This window comes from Verticillium dahliae, genomic scaffold (genome assembly GCF_000150675.1).
Source record: "Verticillium dahliae VdLs.17 supercont1.26 genomic scaffold, whole genome shotgun sequence".
Lineage (NCBI taxonomy): Eukaryota > Fungi > Ascomycota > Sordariomycetes > Glomerellales > Plectosphaerellaceae > Verticillium > Verticillium dahliae.
The window spans coordinates 302,126-317,956 of NW_009276941.1; the positions used below are offsets into that span (position 1 = coordinate 302,126).

The window sequence follows — 15,831 nt, forward strand, 5'->3', positions numbered from 1 at the left end:
TTCCCAGCCCCATGCCGACAACTGCATCGTGAGTCGCATTACGAACCGAGGACCCATCATGCACTCGACTACCTGCCTGATCGAGCATACCATGATGTCCCAACTTACCCAAGTTGTAGGAGTGCCTGGCACGAGCGTGTGAAGGTATCGTGAGCCTTCTCAGGCTGCCGTGGGAGTGAGTCTCGGGCACGTGCTGGAAGGGGTTCTGGAAAATATAAAAAGACACATTTTCGCATCCTATAAATCACATCTCGCCTCTCATCACATTCAATTCGATTCCACATTCGCAAAGGTATGTGCTCTTCTCTCTACTGAAGGGGTTGCCTTCCTGACAAGCTTCCAGATGGTCTCTCTCTCGTACTTCAAGAAGCTCGGCGGGCTAGGCTCACTTGCAGTCCTTCTTGCTGCCTCCGCCGCCGCCAAAGACGTGGCGATAGTCGATGTCGTCGATGATACCGCATGCATTGAGAAACTTCTCGACAATCACGACTGGGAAGCCGAGAACTCGACCCTTGCCTGCGGCTCGACCTTCTCTCTTGTCGAGGGACCAGCCATTGTCGCTCGCCAGGCCCACGGCACCTGCCAGGCTCAGACGTATACCTACCGCGAGCACCGCGTCGTCGCGTCGGGCACATGGTGGGGACCGTGGATCAAGTCCTCGGGCTGCCTCTACTGTGAACTATCGAGCGGAGAATGCATCAAGGAGTTCAACTGGGGCCGCACCCAGACCACTTCCTTCTCAATCGGCTTCGGAATGGACTCGGTCCCCGAGGTTAAGAGAGCTATCAATGCTGCGCCCAACCTCAACTTCGGCTACTCTTGGTCCGAGTCCAAGTCCATCGGCGGCGCTACCAGGTGCACTGTGCCGGCGAGAAGCAAAGGCAGCTACTGGACACAGATGCTCATGGGCTGGTCCGACAGTCAGAGCAGAACGGTTAGGAAGAAGATCACTAAGCTATGCACGGCCACTTTTGAGTACGACGGCTGGGGCGGCTCTGGACACGCTGACTGGCCTATCACCAATGGTCACACGGTCAACGAGGGATGCAGCACCGGCGCGGCTGCCGAGTGCCCCTAGTCCACCACATGCCGTTGTCCGCGGCTGCTCCAACATGCAAACGACAACTCTCAGTTCTGCAAGAGGGTTGTTGCTCAAGCTTTGTATTACTAGCAGACAAAACATCTTGGAAGACAACCTACAGTATCGGGCTTTGGATGTAGCTGGAAGGTCTATTATTACATTGGGTCATGTTTGTGTCACTGCTCCTTCAGCTAGAGTAGGACTCATAACAATCGAAAATTACGGCTTTCTGTTATAAACAGAGCATTAATGCGATTATTCTAGCTTGTCGTGTACCGTTTTGCTCAAGTACCTTGCTCCGACCCTGATTGGATGACATGATCCAAAGCGCATGTCTATCCAGGAACACTATGGTTGTTTCTTAGCTTCGCGGATAATGTTTCACACAGAACTCATCGCTTTCGAAGCTTGAGATACTAATGTGTTGTGTTGCAAGGAAGTGCTGTTGCCGGGTCCAATCAATGTGGTGCAATTGATTACATGGGTGTGCTGTATGTTATATTTGGTGAACGCTGAAACTCGTGGGCCAAGACTGTTTACAAACAGACAATACACAGACCGACACACTCAATGCAAGAATGCAAAAAAACAACTCCAACCTACGAGTGACAAGACGTGACAATCCAGGCCAAAATGATGCTGCCGCAGCCATATCATTTCTGCTAACAATTGACTCTAAGATGTCTTCAGAGTGTCGCATCACATAATCCTTAACACAGGACCTTAAGTTCTAAAGTGTAAAGTAAGAATAAACGGTGCTAGGGATTCAAGTAATCTCGACATAGATTCATTGTTGTTACATCCGCCTGTCTTGGACATGATGGCTCGGATTTATCTTTATGAAGCGCGATAATGAGGAAAAGGTCGGTCACCGTGGTAGATCGCCCTAAAGATGAATGGTATTTAAGCCACCCCGATATAGTACCTACCTTACCATACTTTGAATGAACCATATTCTACCATATATAAGACGCCCCGCACCGCTCCGAGCTGGAGTGTGGCCAGGAGCTGCTGCGGCGTCGAACACAGCGAGCATAGGATACCTGAAAGCAGATGTTCCTATGGAGCAATTGGTCATCTGATGAAGAATTGCATGTCTGTGTATGGCAGAAATAGCTGATACCCATTGTATTCATCTACAGCACGTAACAAAGAAAGAGCCCGACTAGGTCTGGGATGGAGGATGTACCCCCTGAATTGGAAGGTCCACAAGTCTTCCGATCATGATCTTTCTATCATCAATAAGGTTTAGCGGCGGGCTATCGTCGGCTCTCAATCGAATTTGTGAGTCAACCTGTCATTCTGCGGGGTAGGGCAGTCACGTCTTGTGGTCAAAAGCTGAACTCGAATAACTGTAATTCCTGGATGCCATTTCATCCAGGTGCCAGTAACAAAAGCCCGGAGACCTCCAGCCTTTGGCGTTAGACAGCATTATCCCAAAACGTGGAACATCAAGATCACATCTCCAATATGCACGTCAAACACACTGCCACCTCTACCGTGGCCCTCGTCCCATGGGATCCACTCTCCCCTGAACACATTGACCGGCTCACCCAGCAACGCGTGGACTGTGGTTGGCATATCGACAAACCCTCCGGTGCCTGGAAAGAGGCCCAACAGGGAGGGATCAAGTGTATTTACTGGCTGGTGAGTACCCGAACATTGCTGAGTAGGCACGTGCAATCAACATTTTCACCTGCTTAACGCAGTCGCAGGTTTTACAATCTCATGACCCACAAGCAGGGGAGATGATTCAGCTGCATAAATCGGCCCATCCAAAAGTAAGGGTATTTGGTTTCACTCAAATGAGACAATGAAAACTGATAAGTAGATGTAGCAAAGCGATCCTCTTTTAGACACCTGTACCACGCTCCGGGGTCTCACTTTACAGCCGTCGGGAAAGGAGTTCTTCCCAGTCGGCCATATTGCATTGGATATATCAAATTTTGAAGCACGTGGTTTCAACCTTAACTTGCCCGAGGGCTCAACACTATGGATCAAAAGTCTTTTCATTTCAAAGGCTCTGCGGTCCAGCGGCATCGGCAGAGCAGCCATGGATAAACTAGAAGGCATGGCTACGTCACCACCGCTATCTGCTACAACGCTCATGCTGGACACTCTGCTCAAAGACGACCAGATTAAATTTCAAAAGCCAAAGGTGAGCAAGGGTTTTGCGGATCATTCTCAATCGCTTGGAAAGCATGCTGACTTCTGAGTATTAGGTCGCCAACCAGGATTGGTATGCCAGGAGAGGGTATCGCCTCGTACACACTGAGCCAGGATTTTATGAAGCTGAGACACAGTTCTATGGGGCTATTCCTCGTACTGTTTTCATGCGCAAAGACCTATAATACGTAGATGAGCATGGTAGCGGCACTTGCACAAGTAGCATCTCCAACCACAAGAACAGGTATTCATAAGATCCTTTGAGTGAGCAGTGACCCATTATGAACAAGATTTTTGTCAGAGCGTGTGGGTGCGTAGAGGAAAGAGATATTCCATAGGCAGTATCCGCAGTCAGTAAATCTGGGAAGTAGCGCAAATGAACATTGGCTAATACTGCTTGCCAGCGTTCTTCGGTACATGCTGGCGCATCTCTATCATACAACTTATGTTCCTTAGGGTGTCGTCACTATAGACCGACTGACGGAAAATGTCATCCAGTCGCATTTGAGAGAGCTTGAAGTTTTTCGTGTCAAGTTTTGTCCATTCTATGCTCAAGCAAACTGCAATCACTTGTAGCTAATCAAATGAACGTATAGATTGAGGCTCTCGAGCCAACGCTTGCAAGTCCCTTGCCAGTTTACCAGACGACTAGCGTTTGGACAATGCATTATTGATACCTCTCCTGAGCACACCCATCAGTCGAACAGACGCCGCACGCCAGGGAGCGCTCCAAAGGGTACAGATGCCACGAGAGTACAAAGTGTACGGAGGACTTCACAGGTATAGATCTCAGATGCGCGCTTAACTGGCATTTATCTATTGACTGCAGCAACGACTTTGCGGACATTTCTCTCGCCGTGTCGCAACTGGGGACCAGCAATCGTGTTTAGCAGACAATAAATAGCAGCTGTCAACATCAGTGGACCGCTTTTGCGGTGTGGTTTCGCAGCAGCGGGGCAGCGGTCAAAAATTGCTACCTCAGGAACAATGCGGCTGGGTGGGCATATTTGATGGCCGGGTACCCATGTCTCTGATCGCGACTCAGCGAAGAGATGTTTTGCCGACGAACTATTGATAGCGTCGCGAGGGGATTGCGGGGGTCATCAGAAATACCGGGCCTTGCCCCGGCTGCCGGAATCTGTGCATCTGCCGAGGGCGGCGGGCTCCTTTGATCAATCGACATGAGGTATTGCGTGTACATCTTGTGTCGTCCTGATCACGTCGTGATCAGAAACTGTCGCCAAATTGTTCCAGGGGAAGCAAGTCCGTCGAACACACAGGCGAGTGCCTATCATCACATGCCAGACCACATGCCAGACACACTACATGCATCCTGTCTGCCAGTTCAGGGCGGGGGGGCCAGTAATCTGTATGAAACGAGTGTTTAACCGACACAAGCGTAGCCGCCAGCCTCTCCTGATCTTTCGGAGCTGATACGTGAACTGGAAAAGAGTTGAACTGCCCGTTCAGACTTGAATGTGCTTTCTCCGCAACATGTCTTTCTCAGGCGACCAGCATGACAAGAATGGCACGATACAAAAGCATGTGCAAGTCTAGGTTTCCGTCATCGGTCGCAGCCAATGTCACCAACCAGTCTTGGGTCTAGCCCGATCGGTCTGATCTCCGATGCAGCAACTCGGGCGCCTGGCACGCTTAACAGTAGCTACCCCGTCTGCAGTAACACTCCCCGCAGCCACCACGGACATGACAACTTGAAGGAGAACGGCAGAGCTGATGTTGAACATGCACGTGTCGCAAGCCATGGCGCCTGAGCGTTCAGCTTGCGCAGCATTTGCTCTTCGAATCCATGACAGGATGTTGGCTAGACGCCGTAGAAGCTCCCCCTGGCGATCTGGAACTCTTTGGCAGGCCTGGCTAATGCGGGATGCTGGGGGAGTCATTGGCTGGCGATCATCAGTCAAGTTCCCTGGTCGCTGGAGGGGGCCAGCATGGAGCTTGCCGGAATTGGGTGTCGATCAGTATGCCAGCACCTGGGAATTGGGAATCAACATTATGCACGTGGGCTGCGTGATTCATTTGAAAGGGCAGGTGTTCTCCGTGTGCCTGTTGTCATGCCTTTGGTCAGAGCTTAAATAGAAGCTTTGCGGCTCTCTCCTTGCAAAGTTGAAGCCAAGGACGAAGCCATCATCCTCACAACAATCCACTCGCCAAGGAGTTTAGCTGCCCCCAGTGCACCCACAAGTCCCCACAAACAAACTGCTTGACAGCTTGACAGCTCAACATGCGTGTCTGTGCGACGTCTCTCGCCGTTCTGGCGCAGCTCGCGACCATTGCACAGGGTGTGCGCATCATTCAGGGTAACGATGATGGCTGGGCCGAACTGTACGCCCGTTCTGCCAATGCCGCTTTCAAGGCGGCCGGCCACCAGGTCATTCTCTCTGCGCCCGCTGAGAACAAGTCTGGCAGTGGTCCGTCCCGCCCTTCGTCGTCTGCCGTGTAACCCCAAAGCTGACCACCAACCCTAGGCTCTAACGACGAGGAACCAAAGCCTCGCACCGAACCCTGCCAATACAACTCGTGCCCCGCCAACAGCGGTCCTCTTGGCGTCAACGCCACCTCGCCCGATCTGCACTGGGTCAACTCGTTCCCTGTGACAGCTCTCCGCTATGGCATTGACAACTTCGTCAAGCAGTCCTGGCCCCAGGGCGCCGATCTCGCCGTTACTGGCCCCAACGTTGGCTCCAATATCTGGGTCCAAGTTCCCTTCTCGGGTACGGTTGGCGGCGCCGTCTTCGCCGCCAAGGACCGCAAGCTCCCCTCCATCGCCTTCTCTGGCTCCAGCAGCGGCACGCTCGCTTGGAACACGCAACCCGTGCCCACGCGCAGCACCGTCTACGCCGAGCTCGCGACGCGCCTCGTCAACGCTGTCGTCGCCGGCGGCAAGCCCTACCTCCCCGAGAACGTCTGGCTCAACGTCAACTTCCAGAACATCGATGACCGCTGCAAGACGGCCAACGACTTCAAGTTCGTCCTGACGAGGCTCAACCCCGGCATCTTCTCCGCCCAGGACGCCCTCAGCTGCGGCAGCACCAGGCTGCCCACCGAGACGAGCGTCATTCTGAGGACTGATGCCTGCTACGCTACCGTTAGCATTGGTGACGCTGCCGACAAGACGACTGCTTCGGCTGCGCAGCAGGCGCCTGTCATTGCCAGGCTGTCCAAGTTCACTACCTGCCTGCCTTAGGTGGCTGTGCGTCGCTATTTAAAAAAGTACTAGCACATAGCTTCATGGTAGATTGACTACTCAGAAACAAGACGAGTTGACGATTATCATTCCCGTGAAATAGATTTCCAGTGTGAGATACCGGCTACCGGAATGAGGGATTGCGTCTGCGTCAGCGGACTGAACAGTGTTGGTGATTGGAGTCCGGCGTTCAAAAGTCGTTCAATCCTCCTTGGTTAGGTTGTCGGGCATCCATAAGACATGCGCCAAGGCAGCTCCCAGTCAGGCTGCCTCTGCCTACGTTCATTTCCCCGTGATGGGCGGTTCAGCCCCAGCCTGCTCTAGCACCAGGAAGATGGCGATTCAGACCTATGCATAACAACCAACCTGCAGCTGGCCAGCCAATGTGGCGTGCCACTGGATACTATGGTGATGTCTCATTCGTGCGACAGCATGGCACAGCCCCCGACAAGCGGCAAGTGCAGGCTTCGGTCAACCCCCTCTCGTGTCGCAAATTTGAGATCTTATCCTCTTCTTGTCGGCACTTCCCCTGCCCGCAACCCGTCAGCGAGTTCTCTCAATCTCTCGCCAGAAGCTCGTTGCGGAGAGGCCTGCCCTCGGTTCTGAAAGCAGCAGGTTGACTCCAGTGGACGATTTCTGCGCCCTACAGAGTAGCGACAGTCTTTGAGCGACCAAGATGGCCGAGGCCATTGGGCTCTCCGCAAGCATCATTGCCATTGTTGACCTCTCAGCGAAGCTCGCAAGTCACTGCAAATTCTACGTCGAAAACGTTCAAGATGCGCGTGCAGACTTTCGCAAGCTTCTCATCGAGATCACGTCTGTCGGAAACGCTGTGACATTTTGCAATTTCTCATCGACCATGACCCCGACTTTGAATCTGACCAGCTGTTAAGTCTGTCGGGAGAGTCAGGCTCCATCGCCGGATGTCTCGATGCTCTGACACAACTCAAGGCTATGCTGCCTCCGCCGGAAGATATCGATTCCGGCAATTCGCGTCTCTCAATGAAATCTAGAAGTAAAAATATCGCGACCCGTCTCGCATGGCCCTTGAAGAAGACACGCGCTATGGGCCTTCTGGGTGAATATCTCGTACGTCGCATGTGCTAAGTCGCGCAACTATAAATCAAGGTCTGACTCTGGCGCAGTAAAGATGTCAAGGAGATCAAAACTTCAGTGAGGAATATCCAGAAGAAACTAACCGGCAAGTCAATTAGTTCGGCATCGATGGTAACGACATGGCGGGCCAGTAGATTGACAAAGATCCAGATGCCGAACGGCACAACTTATTGAATTGGCTCACGACTATCGACCCGTCTAGCATACACGGTGAAGCACATGCCTTTTACGAAGAGGGCACAGGTGACTGGGTTTCCCGAGATCCTGCGTGGCAAGTGTGGGTAGATCCGGAGGCAGAAAAGCCACAATGTTTGTGGCTAAAGGGAATACCTGGTGCCGGCAAGACCGTCTTGGCCTCTCACCTGTTCCACAGTCTGGAATTGATGCACAAAGATTGGCCAGCACTGCGATCCGGCATAGGAACCGCCTCGAACAGAAAGCCACAGCGCAGTAACTCTCTTTCGATTGCCCATGTCTACTACTACTGTCACCATACTCACAACTGCAATGAGACGGTACCTTTCTTGCGTTGGATTATCAATCAGCTTTGCCGGCGATCTGAGATGATTCCGCAACAGGTCGTTGACTTCTATCGCTCTGGCCGACAGCCCAGTGTTCATCAATTGCTTGACAGCTTGGCTTTCTTCATCAACATGTGGGACTCCGTCTACATTGTGATCGACGCCTTAGATGAAAGCAAACCACGGACCGAACTTTTGAGAGTGCTGCACAAGCTTGGCACCGAACATAAATTTCAGAAACTAAAGATCATTGCAACCAGTCGAGACTACGAGGATATTAATGAAAACATGGCCCTTTTCGCGACATCAGTCGACATGTCTAATCCTTTTGTGGAAGATGACATTAAAAAATTTACATTCAACGAGTTGGAAAGACGCCGCACGACTGATTTCAAGTATCTCGATCAAGCTTTCATGAATGAAGCAGCTGACATAATATCTACCAAGGCGGAAGGCATGTTAAGTACATTGGCCAGGAACTTCGCCAGCTCGGTCTTGGCCTTCAACTCCCCGAACTCCCATGTTCGTCGCTGATAGACCGAAAAGGTTCCGTTGGGCGGTTTGCCAGATAGACACCCTTCGGCGGATACAGTCCAAAGGAGAATCCTTTCTTCGCCAAGCTCTGCTCACAATGCCCAAGGGCTTGGATGCAGCCTACGATAGGATATTTCAACTGATTACGGAGGAGATTGGTGAAGACGATCTTCTTGTCAGGGATGCACTCTCCTGGATTCGCCATCACAAGACTCTGCACAGCCAGTGTAATGATATTCCTGTCAGGGTGCTCATCCAGGCAATACACCCGGAGACAAGAGACCCTCAAACCAGCGATATTCAATTTCTTCTGAAGGAACAAAATCTCCGCAACGCCCTCGGTTGCCTGGTTCGGTTCAAAGAAGAATATCCTCGTGTCCCCAATCGTCCAGATTGGTGGCCGAACATTACGGCAACGAGTGAATCGTTGACAACGATTGGTCTCGCGCACTACACCGTTGCTGAATACCTCACTTCAGACCGAATTGAAAGTACTGCGTCACAACGGTTCAGACCCCCTGATCTGATTGCACTCATAGAGCCAGCAATGAACGAGGCTCTGAGTTGTACAGCCGACATATCGTCTTATCCCTGGCATCCAGTTTTAACCAGTTTTGCAGGTTATCAGGTGGCCTGGTGTTTGCGTCTTTTAGCACAAAGACGTATACTGCTTGAGGATCAGAGCCTCATACGCTTATTCTTTGATACTCAGGGAGTGCCTCGAAGCAACATGCAATTATTCTTCAAGGCAGGATGCGACGAGTCACTCGATCTGGAAGTTATGATACAAGGACACCTGTGGATCATGCGAATAGCTGACTCGGACAGGCACGGGAAACTGTTGAGGGCCACACAGATTACAAAGGGGTTATTCGAATTTGGTTTGTATGACCTTGCCAAAGACCTTATTCTCCGCCATTCTGTGTCGGAACAAGTAGAAATGTTAACCACGACGACGAAGCGCTGGAAAGATGCTTTGCATTTTTGTGAAACGGACGAGGAGGCCTTTGCCACATACGAGTTCGAGGGAGCCCTGCCTCAATGGTTTGCTACCAGGCTTGGCATGCCAGGGGATGGGAATGATCATTGGCGAGCCACAGCTTTTTTCAACCTTTGCCGAGACTTTGGATCTTTGTTTCTTCCCCAGATTCCGGGCATACTTTTCATCGTCCTTGCATCGCATGCTGAACCAAGAGGGCTGTACTGTCCCCACCATCAGCGACCACGGCGGTCGGCGACAAGCGATCAGGATCAATGCATTATTCTGATGCTTCTTGACAATGGAGCTCAGACCAACCCCGCAGGATTCGGAATCACGCCTTTACAGGTCGCCGTGTCGCTCAACGACAGCCGCGCCACGAGATATCTCTTGAAAGCAGGTGCCGATGTCAACGCTTCAGGGGTACACGACGGGCATCTCTATGGACCAAGAGAACCCCTAAGCCGATTCAACTTGCTTCAGGGGATGAGTCCGCTGTTCATTCACGAGAGGCTGAGGATACGGTCAATTCATGGGCTGGGGCGCAAGAATGTGCGATCCAAAGCCATTGGCCGGTACCTCAGAGAATATGGAGCCCGTGCAGAGAGGACAAGCCACCCAGGAAGCGTCCAAGGGTGTGAATTTGACAATTGGAACACCCGATCGGATGACGAGGTAGCGGTGTACGAGGTTGACTCCAGCAGCGATAGTGATCTGGACTCAGATTCTGAAAGTAGTTGAGGGCAAGAAATTTCTCTTTAAGAACAAGTCATTATCTATACTGCAACTTTTACCCAGCCGTCGCTATGCGCCATGCCAAAAACCACCAAGTGCGAAACGCAGCCCCAGAGCCAAACACCTCACGTCTCCCTCGAGTACAGCGACGCCTTCCTCCAGGTGGCGCCATAGCGCATGATGAAGATGGGAATAGGCGCCAAGCACAGGCTGACGGCGCCGAGAATGGTGAAACCCCAGCCATAGCCGAAGCGGGCGCGCAGCGGGCCGGTGGACAGCGGCAGGAAGGTGCCCATGAGGCAGCGCGTGACGATGACGCCCGTCATGGCCGAGGCCGAGTACAGGCCAAAGGCGTCGACGACGTAGGCCGACACGGGCACCATGGCCAGCAGCAGCGAGCCGTCGAGCAGGGCGGCGGCGAGGAGGAGCAGGGGCACGGGGAGGCGCAGCTCGGCGGCCCAGCCGTAGGCCATGACGGCGAGGGGCAGGGCGAAGGCGCCGACGATGGTGAGGGGCAGGCGGTGCTCGGGCTTGCCGCCCTCGGGGTCGTGGGCGCGGAGGTGGATGTAGATGCGGTCGAGGCCGACGTTGCAGACGGCGATGGCCACGAAGGAGCCGATGCTGAAGGTGATGAACGCCGAGCCCGTGAGGGCCGGCGAGAAGCCGTAGATGTCCTGCAGAATGTCGGGCAGCGTGATGGACATGACGTAGAAGTAGCTGAAGGAGATGGAGCCGAAGAGGGACAGCGCGAGGAGCACGCCCGAGCTGAAGAGGACCGACATGGGCCGCGTCACCGAGTGCCACAGCTTCAGGAGGCTGCCGTGGTCGCTCGCCTCCTTGGGCTCCAGGTCCAGCTGGTGCTGCCGGTACAGCTCCGGCGCGCGCTTGCGGAGGATGACCATCTTGTACGTCTCGCGGAAGCAGGTCAGGAAGAGGATCTCGCAAGCGACGGCGAGACCGGCGCTCATCCAGAGGACCTGGCGCCAGCCGAGCGTCTGCGCGACGGCACCGCTGATGGCGGGACCGACAGCGCCGCCGATGAGAGGCGCGAGCATCATGAGGCTCATGGCCGAGCCGCGTTGGTCGGGCTCGAAAATGTCACCAATGATGGCGGGGCTCAGAACGTTCGAGGCGACGGCGAGACCGGTCAGGGCGCGGGCGGCGATGAAGAGAGTCGACGACTGGCTGACGGCGGCCAGAACGGTGGCGGCGATGAAGAGCACGTTGCACACGTTCATGACGGGGTAGCGGCCGTAGACTTCGGACAGCGGCGCAATCAGAAGAGGACCAGCAGCCTCTCCGAGCTCCCAGATGGTCACGAGCAGGGCGCTCGCCGAGTCGTTGGGGCGGCCATTATCGAGCTCGCTGACGATCTGATGGGCGACAGGCACCACGGAGATGCAGGTGAAGGTGACTGTAAAGGCCCATGCAGGCGAGCAGGGCCACAATGTTCCGCTTGAACGACGCCGGCCACTCGCGAGGGTTGTCCGAGTCGCCGTTGGGATCAAAGTCGAACACGGGCTTGGGATCATCGAGGCAGGCGAGGGGGTCCTGAGGCTCAGCCCGGGGGCCGAGGAGGGGCTGCGTCTCGGCCATGATGTGGTGACTGACTGTGTTGAAGAAGGTCAGTCGAGGGCGAGTCGAGGGCAACGATAGGGTGCTCGCGATGCTAGGCTGGCAAGGTTGAAGGCAGGGTAGAAGGTGTAGAGATGGAGATGCTCCTGGTCGTCAACTCTTGATCAGAGCGGCGGGGCCTAGCGGGCCTTTAGCGGACCCTTGGAGCGAGATAAGACTTTTTTTTCATTATCACGCTTGTCTCGGTTCAGCCTCGGGTTGGTCAATCACCGTTGCATGATTCAGCCGGAGTCGCCGGCCGCCGCCGCCGGAACCTGCACCTCATGACCGCAAGTAGCCGCGCCCTACGCAAACCCCCGCGCGCCCTGCGGACGACGACTTGTCTTGGGCTTCACACTCGACGATTAATGAAGAACGCGCCGGCCGCCCATTCCATCAACAGCCCAGACGAAGACGTCCTGGTGCCAGCATCAATTGAACGACAGACAGACTCAACGTCCTGAGAATCCCTCTGTAAGACGACCCAATCAGTGGTACACCAGAATGAGGGGCACACCAATGGCATCATTCGGGGGCAAGATGGCTCCATGTTGAATTTGTAATGCGCGCGCCGTGGCTCATGGGCCAGTCGACTTGCGCACTGAACGCTTCCGCCGGCAGGTGCTTGAGACACTTTGGATCGTGCAAGAAACCTGCTCTGGGCAAGACGCCAAGTTTGGTCCAGCGGCGCTGTCTCACTGCCACGAGGTGGCCTGTCCCGAAACCTCTCGGCCGAGTCAACCGCTCGTGAAGAGCCAAGCAGATGTTCGAGATGGGGCTGCTTAGCCTTGGCAATGTAGTGTAGATGATTGAGTTGCAACAACACATGCTGCTCTGCCGGTCTTTGTTTGTTTTTTTTTGTATTTCAGCGAGACCCTGCACGCATATACAGCTAACTGCCCATCTGCTGCATCCAGGAAGAGGTGAATGCACATAACCCTCTTCAGGAACACCTGCCTGTCACGATTCTCCGCCACAGTCCCCTGAGCACCGTTGATGAGACCCGCGTCGTGTCGGATGGCAAACTCTCAATAGACTAGACAGTCATGGACAGACAAACTTCGCAATGTCTCGCTGCTCCAGATCGCCCCGTTCACAACGCAACACCTGCGAGAGGACCCTCCCAAGCTCTGCCTCATCCACTCTCCATACGCGGTGGTGCAACCCCGCCAGGCATGCTGCAGAACAATAACATGGCTGCGCGAAAGCGTAATCGGGCACAAGAGATGGCAATACGACACTGATGCTGCAACCGAGATCATTGATCCACTCGAAACTTAACAAATGCAGCAATCATGGCACTCACCACGCAGACGCTGGGACAATTCACTAAACAAGACGCATGTAGTAGGCAATGAGATGCATTATAGCTCATCTATGTGTGTACAAAAACCCCAGTAACAAGCTCGAATAAACCAGATCCGCTAAGAACCAAGACCGAGACCCACGAATCCAAGATCCAATGAAAGACATGTTGCTTTTCTCCTTCACCAAGAGCTCAAGCGAGGCGCTTAAGCAAGAGTGAAGAGGCCGGCGACGAGCGCCAGGGCGGCAACGGCGGCCGTCTTCTGGAGCGAGGCGGCCGAGGACTCGGGGACGGTGGGGGAGGTACCCTCGGTGGAGGCGGGGTCCTCGGCAGAACCCGAACCAGAGCCGCCGTTGGCACCAGAGCCGTTGCCGGAGCCCGAGGGAGAGGCCGAGCCCGAGGGGGATGCAGAGCCAGAGCCAGAGCCAGAGCCAGAGCCAGAGCCCGAGCCCGAGCCCGAGCCAGAGCCAGAGCCAGAGCCCGAGCCCGAGCCCGAGCCCGAGCCCGAGCCCGAGCCAGAGCCAGAGCCAGAGCCAGAGCCAGAGCCAGAGCCAGAGCCAGAGCCAGAGCCAGAGCCAGAGCCAGTGCCCGAGGGGGAGGCAGAGCCCGAGGGGGATGCAGAGCCAGAGCCAGAGCCAGAGCCAGAGTGGGAACCAGAGCCAGAGTGAGAACTAGAGCCGTTGCCACCGGGGATGGCAGACGTCTCCGAGGCGGAGCCGCTGCCAGTGGCCGTGGCGTTGCTATAGCGGGAAGCGGTGGCAGAGGTGGACTGGGCGGCAATGGAAGAGGAGGACTGGGACTTCGGCTTGTCGGCGTCGAAGGTCTTGGGGCAGCTGAGGTCGTAGAGGGGCTTGCCGCCGACAGACTCGGTGATGGCGAACTTCATCGTGTTGTCGGGGTTGGAGTCAAAGAGAGTGTACCAGAAGGTGGGCGTCTTGCCGAAGAGCTTACGGCAACCGACCTCGTTCCAGTAGTACTTGGCGTTCTGGACAGAAGCAACAGCCTCGTCCCAGACGGGGCCAGAAGCGGGCCAGCCAGTCTCGGTGACCCAGACGGGCTTGCCACCAGCAATAGAGATGGTGGTGTCGTAGGCCCTGTCAAAGAGGTGGCTGGCGTTGTTGATGCTGTTGCCTTTCTTGTCCTCGTAGTAGGGGAACTCGTTCACACCGATGAAGTCAACAGCGTCGATGACGGCCTTGTTGGTGTCGTTGGACCAGGCGTCCCAGGTGTCGACGTGACCAACGGGGACGGAGCTGAGGGCAGTGCCCTTGAAGGCATTCTTGAAGTCCTTGATGAAGCCAACAATGGCGTCGGGCGAGTTACCGGCACCAGCCTTGTTCTTCCTACCCATGACAGAGATACGGTAGAGATCCTCGGAACCCATGGAGGCACCGATGACGAGATCGGTCAGGTTGGTGCCGAACTTGTCGACGGCCTTCTTCAGGGCAGACACCTCCTTGTCGATGTTATCGGTGCCAGAGGCCCAGAGACCGAGCAGGATGGACGTCTTGGTATTAATGGCAGCCTCGAAAGCCTCAATGGGGTCATCCTGGGAGTAGGCCTGGATGTTGGTGTAGAGACGGACGGCGTTGAAGTTGCCCGGGGCGTTGGGCAGCTTCTGCGCAGCCTTGAACTCGGCCTCGAAGTCGGCCTTGAACTTGGCAGAGCGGTCGGCCTTGGTGGCGCCCGAGTTGAAGCCGAGGTAATTCTGGGCAGACACGCTGACGGCGAGGGCGCCAGCAGCAAGAGTGGCGGAGACGCGCATCGTGACGGGGTGTAATTAAGTGATTTTCTGTAGAGAAGCAGGAAAATAAGAGGTTGTACGAAAGGTCGTGTCCCGGGATCGGTACGACAGACGAAGAAGTCGTGCGAAGTTTGGTCAAAGAAAGAGCGAGTGTGGTGAGGCGCCAAGAAAGAGTGAGGCGAGCCTGGAATGGGTTGCTGCAAAGAAATGTCGAGGTCCCGAAAGAAGGAGTCTCAAGTTCGGGAGTAGCGAGTGTAAAGAGGAAAAGGTGATGTTTTGACGTTAAAGACAATAGACAGGGGGGATGGGGAAGCAAGGAGGAGAGATGAGGGCGAAATTAAGGGGAATGGACAGGGGTAGGGCTTGGCACGTGCCGTTCGTATCCGTGCCGGTTGGCCCGTTGATCTGTCACCAGCTATTGGACGGGAGGGTTCTAAAAGGGGAGATGAGGTGGGGCGGCTTACGTAGGGGTCGCTCGCCGCATGTGGTCTACGTGCATAATATGAATCGACGAGGAATTCTCCGACCGGTTACCTGTTTAAGCCATGGACGACGTGGTTTTCCGATCGGGCTTGAGCAATGGCCTGGACTGGTCGATGCTGCGCTGAACCTGTTGGTGAACCTGTTGATGGTACCTCGTCTTGCTCGCCTGGTCCCCTGCCGCCTTCCTGCCTTGGATGCCTGGTGTGCCTGGTTCCTGCCCAGTCTTGCTTGGTTGGCGCCAGCTCCAGCCGTCGCTGCTGCCTCATTCTGCCCTGTTCTGGTCCCGCTGTGCCCTGTTACTGCCCTGTGCCCCCCGTTTGGTCGCTGGCGCCTTCCACTCGTCAGTG

General features: G+C 54.8%; 7 protein-coding genes across 7 annotated transcripts; 5 read left to right on the top strand and 2 right to left on the bottom strand.

The window, feature by feature from the left end:
- Positions 1-343: 343 nt before the first annotated feature.
- VDAG_09504 (uncharacterized protein) lies at positions 344-1,078 on the top strand (the record flags this gene model as incomplete). The annotated part of the gene is made up of 1 exon (XM_009658465.1): positions 344-1,078. The coding sequence occupies one exon, from the start codon at positions 344-346 to the stop codon at positions 1,076-1,078; it is 735 nt and encodes a 244-aa protein (XP_009656760.1).
- Positions 1,079-2,551: 1,473 nt separating this feature from the next.
- On the top strand, positions 2,552-3,432 carry VDAG_09505 (uncharacterized protein; the record flags this gene model as incomplete). Its single annotated transcript, XM_009658466.1, has 3 exons — positions 2,552-2,728; positions 2,919-3,239; positions 3,304-3,432. The coding sequence occupies 3 exons, from the start codon at positions 2,552-2,554 to the stop codon at positions 3,430-3,432; spliced, it is 627 nt and encodes a 208-aa protein (XP_009656761.1).
- Positions 3,433-5,489: 2,057 nt separating this feature from the next.
- VDAG_09506 (5'/3'-nucleotidase SurE family protein) lies at positions 5,490-6,452 on the top strand (the record flags this gene model as incomplete). The annotated part of the gene is made up of 2 exons (XM_009658467.1): positions 5,490-5,676; positions 5,734-6,452. The coding sequence occupies 2 exons, from the start codon at positions 5,490-5,492 to the stop codon at positions 6,450-6,452; spliced, it is 906 nt and encodes a 301-aa protein (XP_009656762.1).
- Positions 6,453-7,128: 676 nt separating this feature from the next.
- On the top strand, positions 7,129-7,702 carry VDAG_09507 (uncharacterized protein; the record flags this gene model as incomplete). Its single annotated transcript, XM_009658468.1, has 3 exons — positions 7,129-7,268; positions 7,346-7,541; positions 7,667-7,702. The coding sequence occupies 3 exons, from the start codon at positions 7,129-7,131 to the stop codon at positions 7,700-7,702; spliced, it is 372 nt and encodes a 123-aa protein (XP_009656763.1).
- A 1,018-nt stretch (positions 7,703-8,720) lies between these two features.
- Positions 8,721-10,343, top strand: VDAG_09508 (uncharacterized protein; the record flags this gene model as incomplete). Its single annotated transcript, XM_009658469.1, has 1 exon — positions 8,721-10,343. One exon carries the CDS (start codon positions 8,721-8,723, stop codon positions 10,341-10,343), a length of 1,623 nt encoding a protein of 540 aa, XP_009656764.1.
- Positions 10,344-10,462: 119 nt separating this feature from the next.
- VDAG_09509 (uncharacterized protein) lies at positions 10,463-11,933 on the bottom strand (the record flags this gene model as incomplete). The annotated part of the gene is made up of 2 exons (XM_009658470.1): positions 10,463-11,710; positions 11,784-11,933. The coding sequence occupies 2 exons, from the start codon at positions 11,931-11,933 to the stop codon at positions 10,463-10,465; spliced, it is 1,398 nt and encodes a 465-aa protein (XP_009656765.1).
- Positions 11,934-13,297: 1,364 nt separating this feature from the next.
- VDAG_09510 (glucan 1,3-beta-glucosidase) lies at positions 13,298-15,291 on the bottom strand. The gene has a single exon (XM_009658471.1). The coding sequence runs from the start codon at positions 15,020-15,022 to the stop codon at positions 13,463-13,465; it is 1,560 nt and encodes a 519-aa protein (XP_009656766.1). The 5' UTR covers positions 15,023-15,291; the 3' UTR covers positions 13,298-13,462.
- Between the last annotated feature and the right edge of the window lie 540 nt (positions 15,292-15,831).